General features: G+C 42.9%; 1 protein-coding gene across 4 annotated transcripts in view; it reads left to right on the top strand.

The window, feature by feature from the left end:
- The window catches only part of SLC47A2 (solute carrier family 47 member 2), a 34,137-nt gene extending 21,211 nt beyond the window's left edge, over window positions 1-12,926 (top strand). For all 4 annotated transcript variants that reach the window (XM_064378256.1, XM_012472070.3, XM_012472071.2 and 1 more), the window contains 4 exons: window positions 9,092-9,224; window positions 9,301-9,395; window positions 10,728-10,815; window positions 12,160-12,926. In XM_064378256.1, coding sequence (XP_064234326.1) covers window positions 9,092-9,224; window positions 9,301-9,395; window positions 10,728-10,815; window positions 12,160-12,374 — 531 coding nt within the window. In that variant the 3' untranslated portion in view covers window positions 12,375-12,926. The remainder of the gene's footprint in view (window positions 1-9,091; window positions 9,225-9,300; window positions 9,396-10,727; window positions 10,816-12,159) is intronic.
- Window positions 12,927-13,360: the final 434 nt, after the last annotated feature.

The following is a 13,360-nucleotide window of genomic DNA, read 5'->3' as shown; positions in this document are numbered from 1 at the left end:
TGAGGCCATGAGTTCAAGACCAGCCTGAGCAACATAGGGAGACCCTATCTCTATTAAAAGCTTTTTAAAATTAGCCAGGTGTGGTGGTGCACACCTATAGTCTTCGCTACTTGGGAGGCTGAGGCAGGAGGATTGCTTGAGCCCAAGAGTTCAATGTTACAGTCAGCTATGATTGTACCACTGCACTCCAGCCTGGGAAACAGAGTGAGACCTCCATCTCTAAAAAAAAAGTAAAATAAAATTTAAAAAGAAGTCATTGTGCAACCCAAATTCACTTAAACTTTCTATTATTTTGTAGGAGTTTTAGTTTTGCATGTTGCTTTTAGGTCTGTGTTTTTAACTTTCATGAAAGGCAAAGGATGTCTAAATACATTATTTTGTATGTAGATATCCAGTTGTTCCAGCACCACTTCTTGGAGAAAAAAAACAGGCTTTCTCCAGTTGCCTTCGCTTCTTTTTTGTGGCTGAGCAGTACTCCACTGCATACATGCGCCACGTTTTCTTCATCCATTCATCTGTTCACGGATACTTAGGTTGCTTCCAAATCTTGGCCATTGTGAATAGTGCAATAAACATGGGAGTGCAGGCATCTCTTTGATAGACTGATTTCCTTTCTTTTGGGTATATACCTAGCAGGAATGCTGGATCACGTGGTAGTTCTGTTTTTAGTTTTGTGAGGTACTTCCACACTATTCTCCACAGTGGCTTCACTAATTTACATTCCCACCAATAGTGTACAAGCGTCCTCTTTTCTTCACATACTACCTTGCATCCATTATTGCCTGCCTTTTGAATAGAAGCCATTTTAACTGGGGTGAGATATCTCATTGTAGTTTTGATGTGCATTTCTCTGGTGATCAGTGATGTTGGGCACCTTTTCATATATCTGTCATTTGTATGTCTTCTTTTGAGAAATGTCTATTCAGATCTTATACATTTTAGGATTTTTTTTCTATTTCTGTCCATTTTTCGATTGGATTAGATTTTTTTTCTATAGAGTTGTTTGAGCTCCTTATACATTCTGGTTATTAACCTCTCATCAGATGGATAGTTTGCAAATATCTTCTCCCATCCTGTGGGTTGTCCCTTCATTTTGTTGATTATTTCCTTTGCTGTACAGAAGCTTTTTAACTTGATGTGTCCATTTTTACCTTGGTTGCCTGTGCTTTGGGGGTATTACTCAAGAAGTCTTTGCCCAGACCAGTTTCCTGGAGAGTTTCCCCAAAGTTGCTCTTTTAGTAGTTTCATGGTTTGAGATCTTCAGGTCTTTAATCCATTTTGTATTGATTTTTGTATATGGTGAGAGATAGGAGTCTAGCTTCATTCTTCTACATATGAATATCCAGTTTTCCTCGCACTATTTATTGAAGACACTGTCCTTTCCCCCATGTATGTTCTTGACACCTTTGTAAAAAATGAGTTCACTGTAGATGCCTGGATTTACTTCCGGGCTCTCTATTCTGTTCCATTAGTCTATGTGTCTGTTTTTATGCAAGTACTATGCTGTTTTGGTTACGATAGCTCTGTTGTATAATTTGAAGTTAGGTAATGTGATTCCTCCAGTTTTGTTCTTTTTGCTTAAGATGGCTTTAACTATTCTGGATCTTTTGTGGTTCCATATAAATTTTAGGATTATTTTTTCTATTTCTGTGAGCAATGTCATTGGCACTTTAATAGGGATTGCACTGAATCTGTAGAATGCTTTGGGTAGTATGGACATTTTAACAATATTAATTCTTCCAATCCATGAACATAGAATATCCATTTTTTGTGTGTCCTCTTCAATTTATTGCATCAATGTTTTATAGTTTTCATTGTAGGGAACATTCATTTCTTTTTCTTTGTTTCTTTGAGGCAAGGTCTCACTCTGTCACTCAGGCTGCAGTGCAGTGGCATGACCATGGCCTTGACCTCCTGGGCTCAGGTGATCCTCTCACTTCAGCTTCCTGAGTAGCTGGGACCACAGGTGCACACCACCACAGCTGGCTAATTTTTGTATTTTTTGTATAGATAGGGTTTCGCCATGTTGCCCAGGCTGGTCTTAAACTCCTGGCCTTAAGAAATCCACTCACCTTGGACTCCCAAAATGCTAGGATTACAGGAACGAGCCACCACGCTTGGCCATCTTTCATTTCTTTGGTTAATTTATTCCTAAGTATTTTACTTGTTGCTATTATAAATGGGTTTACTGTCTTGATTTTTCAGATTGTTCACTGTTGGCATATAGGAATGTTACTGATTTTCGTATGTTGATTTTCTATACTGTAACTTTCTTGGATTTATCAGTTCTAAGTTTTTTGGTGGGGGTCTTTAGGTTTTTCCAAATATAAGATCCTATTATCTGAGTCAGACAGCTCACAACTGTAATCCCAGCATTGTGGGAGGCTGAGGCAGGAAGACTGCTTGAGGCCAGGAGTTTGAGACCAGCCTGGGCAACATAGTGAGATCCTGTCTCTCCAAAAAGATTTTTAAATTAGCCAGGAATGGTGGCACATCTCTACGAAAACAAAAAACTAACCTGGTGTGGTGGTGCATACCTGTAGTCCTAACTACTTGAGATGCTGAGGTGGGAGGATTGCTTGAGCTCAAGAGGTCAAGGCTGTAGTGAGCTGTGAATCCACCACTGCACTCCAGCCTGGATGACAGAGCAAGATCCTGTCTCTAAAAAAAAAATAAGATGATATCACCAGCTGGGTGTGGTTGCTCACGCCTGTAATCCCAGCATTTGGGAGGCTGAGGCGGATGGATCATTTGAAGTCAGGAGTTCAAGACTAGCCTGGCCAACATGGTGAAGCCCCATTTCTACTAAAAAAAAAAAAAAAAAAAAAAAAAATTAACCAGGCTTTGTGGCGCATGCCTGTAACCCTAGCTACTTGGGAGGCTGAGGCAAAACTGCCTGACCCCTCCAGCCTGGGCAACAAAATGAGACTCCGTCTCCAAAAAAAAAAACAAGAGATATCACCTGCAAACAAGAATAATTTGACTTCCTTTTCAATCTAGATGCACTTTATTTATTTCTCTTGTCTGCTCTAGCTAGGACTTCCAGTACTATTTTGCATAATAGTGGTGAAAGTGGGTATCCTTGTCCTGTTCTAGATCTTAGAGGAAAGGCTTCCAGTTTTCCCATTTGGTACAATACTAGCTGTGGGTCTGTTATATAAGGCTTTTATTGTGTTAATGTTCCTCCTATACCCAGTTTTTTTGAGGTTTTAATTTTTTATCATGAAGGGATGCTGAATTTCATTAAATACTTTTCAGCATCAATTGAAATGATCATATGGTTTTTGTCCTTAATTCTGTTGGTATGAGGTAGCATATTGATTGATTTGCATGTGTTGAATCATCCTTATATCCCAGAGATAAATCCCACTTGGTCATGATGAATAATCTTGTTAATGTGTTACTGAATTTGGTATGCTAGTATTTTTGCTGAGGATTTTTGTTCATCAGGGATGCTAGTCTGCAGTTTTCTTTTTTTGATGTGTCTTTGTCTGGTTTTGGTATCAAGATAATACAGGCCTCGTAGAATGATATTGGAAATTTTCCTCCCTCCTCTATTTTTTTGAATAGATTGAATACGACTAGTATTGGTTCTTTAAATGCTTAGTAAAATTCAGCAGTGAAGTCAATGGGTCCCGGGCTTTTCTTTGCTGGGATCTTAGCCAAAAGGCCAAGAAGTGATAGGAGACTTATTATTACAGCTTCAATCTCATTATTGTTATTGGTCTGTTCAGGCTTCAGATTTGTTCATGGTTGCATTTTGGTAGATTGTATGTGTCTAAGAATTTATCCATTTCTTCTAGGTTTTCCAATTTATTGGAAATAAATATATAGTTGCTTATAGTAGTAATTAATGATCCTTTGCATTTATTAGTCTTAGTTATGTCTCCTTTCTCATTTGATTTTATTTATTTGGATCTTTTTTTTTTTTTCTTAGTCTGGCTAAAGGTTTGTCTATTTTTTTTTTTTTTTGAAAAAACAAATTTTCATTTCATTGATCTTTTGTGTTTTTTTGGTCTGTTTCAATTTAACCTATTTTTTCTCTGACCTTTATTCTTTGTTTTCTTCTACTAATCTGGGATTTGGTTTGCTCGTTTTCCTAGGTCTTTAAGATGAATCATTCAGTTACTTGATGTTTTGCCCTTTGATGTAGGTCCTTATTGCTATAACCTTTCTTAGCACTGCTTTCATTGTATCACATTGGTTTTGATATGTTGTTTCCATATCATTTGTTTCAAGAAATTTTTAAAATTTCCTTACTTTCTTCATTGGCCCCCTGGTCATTCAGGAGCATTCTAATTTCCATGTGTTTGTAGAGTTTCCAAAGTTCCTCTTGTTATTATTTCTAGTTTTATTTCAATGTGGTCAGAGAAAATACCTGATATAATTTCAATTAAAAAAATTTTTTTTAAGACTTGTTTTGTGATCCAACATACGGTCTATCCTTGAGAATGGTCTCTATGCTGAGGAGAAGAATGTGTATTCTGCAGCAGCCGAATGAAGTCTTTTGTAAATATCTGTTAGGTGCATTTGGTCTACAGAGCAGATTAAGTCCAATGTTTCTTTGTTGACTTTCTGTCTGGATGATCTGTCCAGTGCTGCAAGTGGGATACTGAAATCTCTCTCTCTCTTTAGTTCTAATAATATCTCCTTTATATATCTGGGTGCTCCAGTGTTGGGTAGATATATATATATTCATAAATGTTATATTCTTTTGCTGAATTGACCCCTTTATCATGATATAATGACCTTGGTTCTTTTTATAGGTTTTGTCTTGAAATCTATTTTGTCTAAGTATAAGCTACTCCTGATCACTTTTGGTTTCAATCTGTACGCAATATCTTTTCCCATCTCTTTATTTACAGTCTATGTGTGTCTTTGTAGGTGAAGTGTGCTTCTTGTAGGCAACAGATCACTGAGGGTTTTTTTTAACCCATTGAGCCACTCTTTGTCTTTTGACTAGAGAGTTTAGTTCATTTACATTCCATGTTATTATTGATAAGTTAGGACTTAGTACTGCCATTTTGCCTTTTGTAGGTTTTTTGATTTGGGGTTACCATGAGGCTTGCAAATTACATCTTATAATCCATTATTATTATTATTATTATTATTAATTTGAGACAGGGTCTCACTCTTGTAGCCCAGGCTGGAGTGCAATCGCATGATCTCGGCTCACTGCAACCTCCACCTTCCGGGTTCAAGCGATTCTCCTGCCTCAGCCTCTTGAGTAGCTGAGATTACAGGTGTACACCACCACACCTGGCTCATTTTTGTATTTTTAGTAGAGACAGGGTTTCACCATGTTGGCCAGGCTGGTCTCAAACTCCTGACCTCAGGTGATCCACACGCCTCGGCCTCCCAAAGTGCTGGGATTACAGGTGTAAGCCACTGTGCCTGGCCAATAATCCATTATTTTCAAACTAATGACAACTAAACTGATTGCAAAAACAGAGAAAATTAATAAAAACTTTTAACTTCATCCCCTGCTGCTTCTTAACTTTGTTGTTTCTATTTATATTGTATACTGTCCATGTCTTGAAAAACAGTTTTTTTAAAAAATAGGTTCATCTTTTAGTCTTCTGCTGTTTATGTCAATGACTTCATACTAATTTATTTTTTAATTTTTATTTATTTTTTTGTAGAGACAGAGTCTTACTATATTGCCCAAGCTGGTCTGGAACTCCTGGCTTCAAGCAATCCTCCTATCTTGGCCTCCTAAAGTGCTGGGATTACAGGTGTGATCCACCATGCCTGGCCCACACTAATCTTTTACTTTATTTAGGTATAGTTTGTTTTTCCTTACTAGCTTCTTTTTTTGAGATGGAGTCTTGTTCTGCCACCCAGGCTGGAGTGCAGTGGCATGATCTTGGCTCACTGCAACCTCTGCCTCCTGGGTTCAAGTGATCCTCCTGCCTCAACCTCCCAAGTAGCTGGGATTACAGATATGCGCCACCACACCCAGCTAATTTTTGTATTTTTAGTAGAGATGGGGTTTTGCCATGTTGGCCAGGCTGGTCTTGAACTCCTGACCTCAGGTGATCCACCCACCTCAGCCTCCCAAAGTGCTGGGATTACAGGTGTGAGCCACTGCACCTGGCCTCTTTACTAGCTTCTTACGGTAGAATATTAGGTCACTGGTTTGAGACCTTTCTCCTTTTCTGATACAGGCATTTGAAGCTGTACATTTTCCTCTAAGCATTGCCTTAGTTGCATCCAATAAATTTTGATTTTCATCGAAATTTCAAGTTAAAAATATTTTTAAATTTCTTTTGTGATTTATTCTTTGACTTATGGTTTAGAAGTACATGTAATTTCCAAATATTTGGGGTTTTATTTCTGGTAGGCATCTCTAATTTAATTCTATTGTGGCCAGAGAACATACTTTGTATGAATTCAGTCTTTCAAAATTTGCCAGGCATGATGGTGTGTGCCTGTAGTCCCAGGTACTCAGGAGGCTGAGATGAGAGCATTGCTTGAGCCTAGGAGTTCAAGACCACTCAGGGCAACATAGCAAGACTCTGTCTCTTTAAAAACATTTTTTTATAAGTTTAGTTTATTGAGACTTGTTTTGTGGCCTACTGCAGGTCTATCCTGGAGAATGTTGCATGTGAGATTTGCACCCAAGGAATGTCATTGTGTTGGTTAAATAACTTGCTTAGACTGATTCTGTGACTCTCGTCTCTACAATCTGCAGCTGCTGATCTCTCTTGCTCAGTTTTTTTCTCCTTGTTCTTAAATCTAGCATTCTAGTTTAAAACATTGTATCTTTCTAGGTTTAAAAATGTCTGCAGAGCTTAGTGTTCAGCTAATTATTGGTCAGAGATTGTGTTCAACACCTCTGATAGCTAGCAAGGCTTCCATTCTCTGCTGACGGATCCATGTGTGGGCTAGAGACACATTCAGAGTTCCAGCTGTTTTCAAGTGTGTCCTGGCTTTTACTTTCTTCTGGGTACTCTTGGTATCTTCAGCCCATGTGAATAGGCTCCAGATAACTCTTTGTTGTGGGGGTGGTCCCCTGAGCATTGTACGATGTTTAGCAGCATCCTTGGTCTCTACCCACTAGATGCTGTAACACCTTCCCCTCACCACACCCCCGCAGTTGTCACAACAAAAACATCCCAGAAATTGCCATCCCCATTTGAGAAACACTGGTCCAGGGAACATCAATCATAATTTGGAAGAAGTCTTTTTTTAGTCAAAAAAAGATCATGCCATGACATATAATAACCCGCAATATGCACAGCATATTTCTTTTATTTATTTATTATTATTTTTTTAAATTTTACTTTAGGTTCTGGGGTACATGTGCAGGTCAGGCAGGGCTGTTGCATAGGCACATACATAACCAGGTGGTTTGCTGCCTCTATTCTCCCTTCAACTATATCTGGCATTTCTCCCCATGTAATCCCTCCCATCCTCCCCCCGACCCCCTGTCCCTCCCTTAGCCCCCGCAACTACCCCAAGTGTGTGATGCTCCTCTCCCAGAGTTCACATGTTCTCATTTTTCAGCACCCACCTATGAGTGAGAACATGTGGTGTTTGGTTTTCTGTTCTTGTGTCAGTTTGCTGAGAATGATGGTTTCCAGATTTACCCAAGTCCCTACAAAGGACATGAACGCATCGTTTTTTATGGCTGTGTAGTATTCCATGGTGTATATGACGCACAGCATATTTCAAAGTTCAAGAGGCATACATCTCCTAAGCCCAGTGCATTATCTCTTTGTTCAGATATGTACAAAGCACAAAATACTCCCCACCTCTCATAGGAACAAAATTAAAATAACAAAATATCTATTGGTCAATAATCCTGACTAAAGATGAGCTGTGTCTGTAGTTCAGTAGATCTGGAATCATGTTGGGAGAATGAGACTAACGAAATAAGACAAACAGGACTTTCTCCGGAGCAGTTCTCATCTTTGAGATGAGATATAATCACAGACAGCAGTGGGTGAGGGCTGCTTATCTCATATGGAATAAGCTAACAACCACCGTTTGTCATGTATGGTAGGCAAAATAATGGCCCCAAGTTTCAACGTCCACATCACAATCCCCAGAATCTATGAGTGTTTCAAGGCAAATGGGACGTTGCAGGTGTGATTAAGAATCTGGAGACGGGGATTATCAGGCCCAATGTAAATACAAGGGTCCTTAGAAGAGGGAGGTAGGAGGGTCAGAGGAGATGTGAGGCTGGAAGCAGAGGTTGGAGTGATGTGGGGCCACCAGCCAATGAATACACAAGGAATTCTAGAAGCCGGAAAAAGCAGAGAAACATTCTCTCCTAGGGCCTTCAGAAGGGAACTAGCTCTTGATTTTGGCACAGTGAGACCCAATTCAAACTTCTAACCTCCAGAGCTGTAAAATAATGTGTGTGTGTGTGTGTGTGTGTGTGTGTGTGTGTGTGTGTGTGTGTTCTTTTTTGAGACCAAGTCTCACTCTGTTGCCCAGGCTGGAGTGCAGTGGCGCATCCTAGGTTCAAACAACTCTCGTGCCTCAGCCTCCCAAGTAACTGGGATTACAGGCATGTGCCACCTCGCCTGGCTAATTTTTGTATTTTTAGTAGAGATAGGGTTTCGCCATGTTGGCCAGGCTGGTCTTGAACTCCTGACCTCAAGTGATCTGCCCGCTTCAGTCTCCTAAAGTGTTGGGATTACAGGCATGAGCTACCATGCTCGGGCCAAATTTGTGCTATTTTAAGCCACTAAGTTTACAGTAATTTGCTACCGTAGCCACAGGAAACCCACACACCACAACCGTACCATGTGAAGTTAGTCCAGTCTCCCAGACCAGTTGGTTGCTGGCCACGAATTCTACCTTTACTTTCTAGGGAGGCCATATGGTGTGGAGGTGAAGCGTGGGTGCTGTGGGGTTGTGTTCAAACACAGCTACTTCTGTGTAACATGGACAAGTGATTTGACCTGTCTTGGACAGTCACCCTCAGGGAAGAAAGGGAGATAAGGGTGCCCATCCAGTGCTGTGAGAATTCAAAGGAAGCAATGCCATGCGAATTGCTTAGCAAAGGCCTGCTGCATATGACACCTGCTCTTAGTCTCATCATCATGACCCTCTTACCCATTTCTGTCTCCCCTCCTAGTGTGTCTACGGTGGAGTCCTGAGAGGAACTGGGAAGCAGGCCTTTGGTGCCGCTGTAAATGCCATCTCGTATTATGTCATCGGCCTACCACTGGGCATCCTTCTGACCTTTGTGGTCAGAATGAGAATCATGGGTATGTGGTGTGTGGAAGCTGGGAGAGGCCTGGGTGGTTGTCGCACATTCTTCCCGTCATCACTTGTCTCCTCCAGGCCTCTGGCTGGGCTTGCTGGCCTGTATCTCCCTGGCAACTGCTGCCTTTGTTGTGTATACTGCCCGGCTGGACTGGAAGCTTGCTGCAGAGGAAGTAAGTGAGTTAGCTGCCCCTGGCCACAAGACACACCCTGCACCTGACCCCACCAGGCGGAGTGACTACTCAGCCAGAAATGCCCAGAGCACATAAGAACTTGGCAGCAGTGTGGTATAAGCTGTGGGTGTTTTGTGGGGGATTATAGAGGGACCAGCTGAGCCTCAACAGTGACTCCTGTTACTGTAATTGGCCAGTATAAAAAGCACGCTCTGCAGTTATAAAGAGAAACAAAATCAACAACTTTCCTTAGACAGCCCCATCTGCTGAAAACCAAACAAACACAAAGAACGCAAACTAGTCTGAACCCAGATGAGCTTCCAAGCGTGTGCCTTAACTTTGGAAGGAGTAATAAAATCCCCCTGCCCACCATCCTCTGATGTCCTTTTTAAACAGTGCAGGGCAGCCTTTGCTTCTCAGGCACAGCAAAGGCACAACTCAGCCTGCAAGCAGAGCACAGAAGCAATGTTCTCTCAAAGACCCTGAATCCTATCAGAGCGTGGTTTTGCCTTTGTGCACAGAAAAAGTCATCCTGACACTTAAGACGCTGGATAAACGGAGACTTTAAATGATTTATTTATTTAGTTATTTGAGACGGATCATTGTTCTGTCGCCCAGGATGAAGTGCAGTGGTCCGATCTCGGCTCACTGCAACCTTTGCCTCCTGGTATCAAGAGATTCTCTTGCCTCAGCCTCCTGAGTAGCTGGGACTACAAGCATGCGCCACCATGCCCAGCTAATTTTTTGTATTTTTGGTAGAGACAGGGTTTCACTATATTGCCCGGGCTAGTCTTGAACTCCCGAGCTCAAGCAATCCACCCGGCTCAGCCTCCCAAAGTGCTGGGATTACAGGCATGAGCCACCATGCCCAGCTTTAAAATGATACTTTCTAAAAGCCCCACAGTTATGAATATATGCATATGTACTGCTTCAACTTGCAATGTTGTTTTTTGTTTGTTTGTTTTCTTGAGACAGAGTTTCGCTCTTGTTACCCAGGCTGGAGTGCAAGGGCGCGATCTCGCCTCACCACAACCTCCGCCTCCTGGGTTCAAGCAATTCTCCTGCCTCCGCCTCCCGAGTAGCTGGGACTACAGGCATGTGCCACCATGCCCAGCTAATTTTTGTATTTTTAGTAGGGACGGGGTTTCACCATGTTGACCAGGATGGTCTCCATCTCTTGACCTCGTGATCCACCCGCCTCGGCCTCCCAAAGTGCTGGGATTATAGGCGTGAGCCACCGTGCCCGGCCTTGCAATGTTTTAAAAGCAGAGAATGTGAGGACAGTGGTGAAGGGGCTGGCAGGTTGACCCAAGCAAGTTCTTCCTCTTTTAGGCTAAGAAACACTCAGGTCAGCAGCAGCAGCAGAGAGCAGAGAGCACTGCAACCAGACCTGGGCCTGAGAAAGCAGTCCTATCTTCAGGTAATGTGCTGTCATGGCTGCCTCTACTTTGGTACACACATAAACGTCAGTGGCACGTTGCTCCTGTCTGCCCTCTGTGCCTCTGCTTACAAGCCCAAGCTCTTTTTCTTCCCATTATTATGAAAATGATGTCCTAAGCACCGGGAAGACAACAACATTTACTGTCTAACAGGCATGCAAGTACCAAGCCCTACACCAAGTCCCTGGCCTTGAGAGGCAACTAGATGTATGCCCATTTTCAGATGAGGAAGTGAGGCTGAAAGAACTTACATATTTCCGGCTGGGCGCAGTAGCTCACGCCTGTAATCCCAGCACTTTGGGAGGCCAAGGCGAGTGGATCACAAGGTCAAGAGATCAAGACTATCCTGGCCAACATGATGAAACCCTGTCTCTACTAAAAATAGAGAAACTAGCTGGGCGTGGTGGTGGGCACCTGTAGTCCCAGCTACTCAGGAGGCTGAGGCAGGAGAATCACTTGAACCCGAGAGGCGGAAGTTGCAGTGATTCAAGATCGTGCCACTGCACTCCAGCCTGCGTGACAGAGAGAGACTGTTTCAAAAAAAAACTTACGTATTTCCCCCATCATTTCATAACTCATAAAGGCCAGAGATAAAATCTGAGCATCAACCCATTGAATGCTAAAGCTCATGATCTCCCCCACTGAACTCTGCTCAGGACGGAAGGCCAACTTTTAACCTACGGCTGCCAGTCTGGGGAGCCTGGCTTGTCAGTTGGCCTGGCTTGACTTACTGGCTTTGGGGGGACCTGCTATTTGCCTCTCTCTACCCCATCAGGCAGATGAGCGTCTCTCTGGTTTGTGCCCAATGTCCATGTCATGAAGTGATGGCCCCAGCTCTGCCCCAGGGCTGGTCCTGAATGCCAGGCGTGTGTGCAAATGGCCCAAAGCTCATTCAGATGAGGTCTCCATGACCTCATCCATCCTGGGCTCATCCTTGATCAGGGCAGTAGTGAGCCAGCTAAAACTCTGGGAGCTTAAGTTGTCATGAGAGAATACAGTAAGACACGATTAATTGTGTTTCCCATGTGCTTTTGAAGCCATTGATCATCACAAGGCCAAGTGCTAACGAGAACATTCCTCATCAGATCCTAGAAGTAAGCATTATCTGCATGTGAAATTCACCGTTTAAGATGCTTTCCCACATAACTCCTTCTCTGGTCTTGCTTGTCAAGCAGATAAAGCAGGTATTTTTCTACTATATAGGCGTTATCTCTTGTGAGGTGTAACAAATGCAGCCAGGTGGTTAGGATAGGCTTCCTGATGCTAAGGCCAGAGCTCTCCCACTCACCCCTGCCTACTGAGTTTGCTCCTGTTTGCTTCTGCAGTGGCTACTGGGAGTTCCCCTGGCATTACCCTGACAACGTATTCAAGGTCTGAGTGCCACATGGACCTCTTCAGGACTCCAGAGGAGGCCCTTTCAGCTCCTACCAGCAGACTGTCAGTGAAACAGCTGGTCATCCGCCGTGGGGCTGCTCTGGGGGCGGCGTCAGCCACACTGATGGTGGGGCTCGCAGTCAGGATCCTGACCACCAAGTACTAGCAAAGAAGCTCAGAAACAGAAAGCCAGGAGTGGCCATTCCCAGTACCCAAACACACCATAGTCTGCCCTGCAGAAGTGCCAATGGGGTCCAGGGCAGGTGGACACTTTGAACCACTCCTCAGAAAAAGAACTTTGGCTGATTCCTTGTGGTGACATTCAGAGGGGTCTGAATAGAGCAAACTGGCCATTCTGTGCTGGTCAGACAAGTTTTCTTCTCTGACCTGGATTGCTCTATAGAAGACATCAGCCAAATGCATGAATCAGAGTCCAGGGATTGCCACTATTATTAATAATGTAAATGGCTTCAAATGAGAGACTGCAGATAAAATCACAAAACCACTATTACATTAAAGATTACACATTTCCTAGGCACAGCCTGCTACTCAAGTCTGTCATAAAGCCTGTGTGAAGCTCTGAGAAGGGGGCCAGCGGGCCCTGTCCAGGCAACCCCTGTGTGCCCCCGGCAGGCTGTCTATATCCCCTGCTTCCCCTTTTCTCCAGTTCTTTCATTCCATCGCCATTGTCACTTATTAAAGACTTTGAGAAATGCTCGTTCACACTGTACTTTTTCTTGTAGTAGTAACACGATATAAATAAGGGCACAAAACAACTAGGAACAGAGCATAGCAAAGTCATCACTGAAGCAATTCCAGACGCTGTGCCACTGTTTGCCCAAGTGTGCTCCACAGTTAACAGGTATTAAGATAAACCGCATGGCGTCAAGGAAGTCTGGGGAAATGCTTCAGAGGTTCCAAAATACTTGGGTCCTTTAGTTTGCTGATGTGCTTTACAAGCCAGTGTTATAAGGACTGGCGGCAGGACCATTTTTTGGGTAAAATCTTGTGGGATTAGTGTTCTATGAATATGCTTACAGAAACACTTGTAGATCAGCAACTGGGGTTAGGAGGATGCCACTAGAAAAAAACCTATTTACTGTAGCTACTAACCCCCACACCCGCCAACACACACAGCAGAACATAAAGTTT

Source organism: Aotus nancymaae, unplaced genomic scaffold (genome assembly GCF_030222135.1).
Source record: "Aotus nancymaae isolate 86718 unplaced genomic scaffold, 86718_ANA_hifiasm-v0.15.2.pri h1tg000018l, whole genome shotgun sequence".
NCBI lineage: Eukaryota > Metazoa > Chordata > Mammalia > Primates > Aotidae > Aotus > Aotus nancymaae.
Note: the sequence above shows the minus strand (reverse complement) of the source record. Positions and strands in the feature narration are given on the sequence as shown.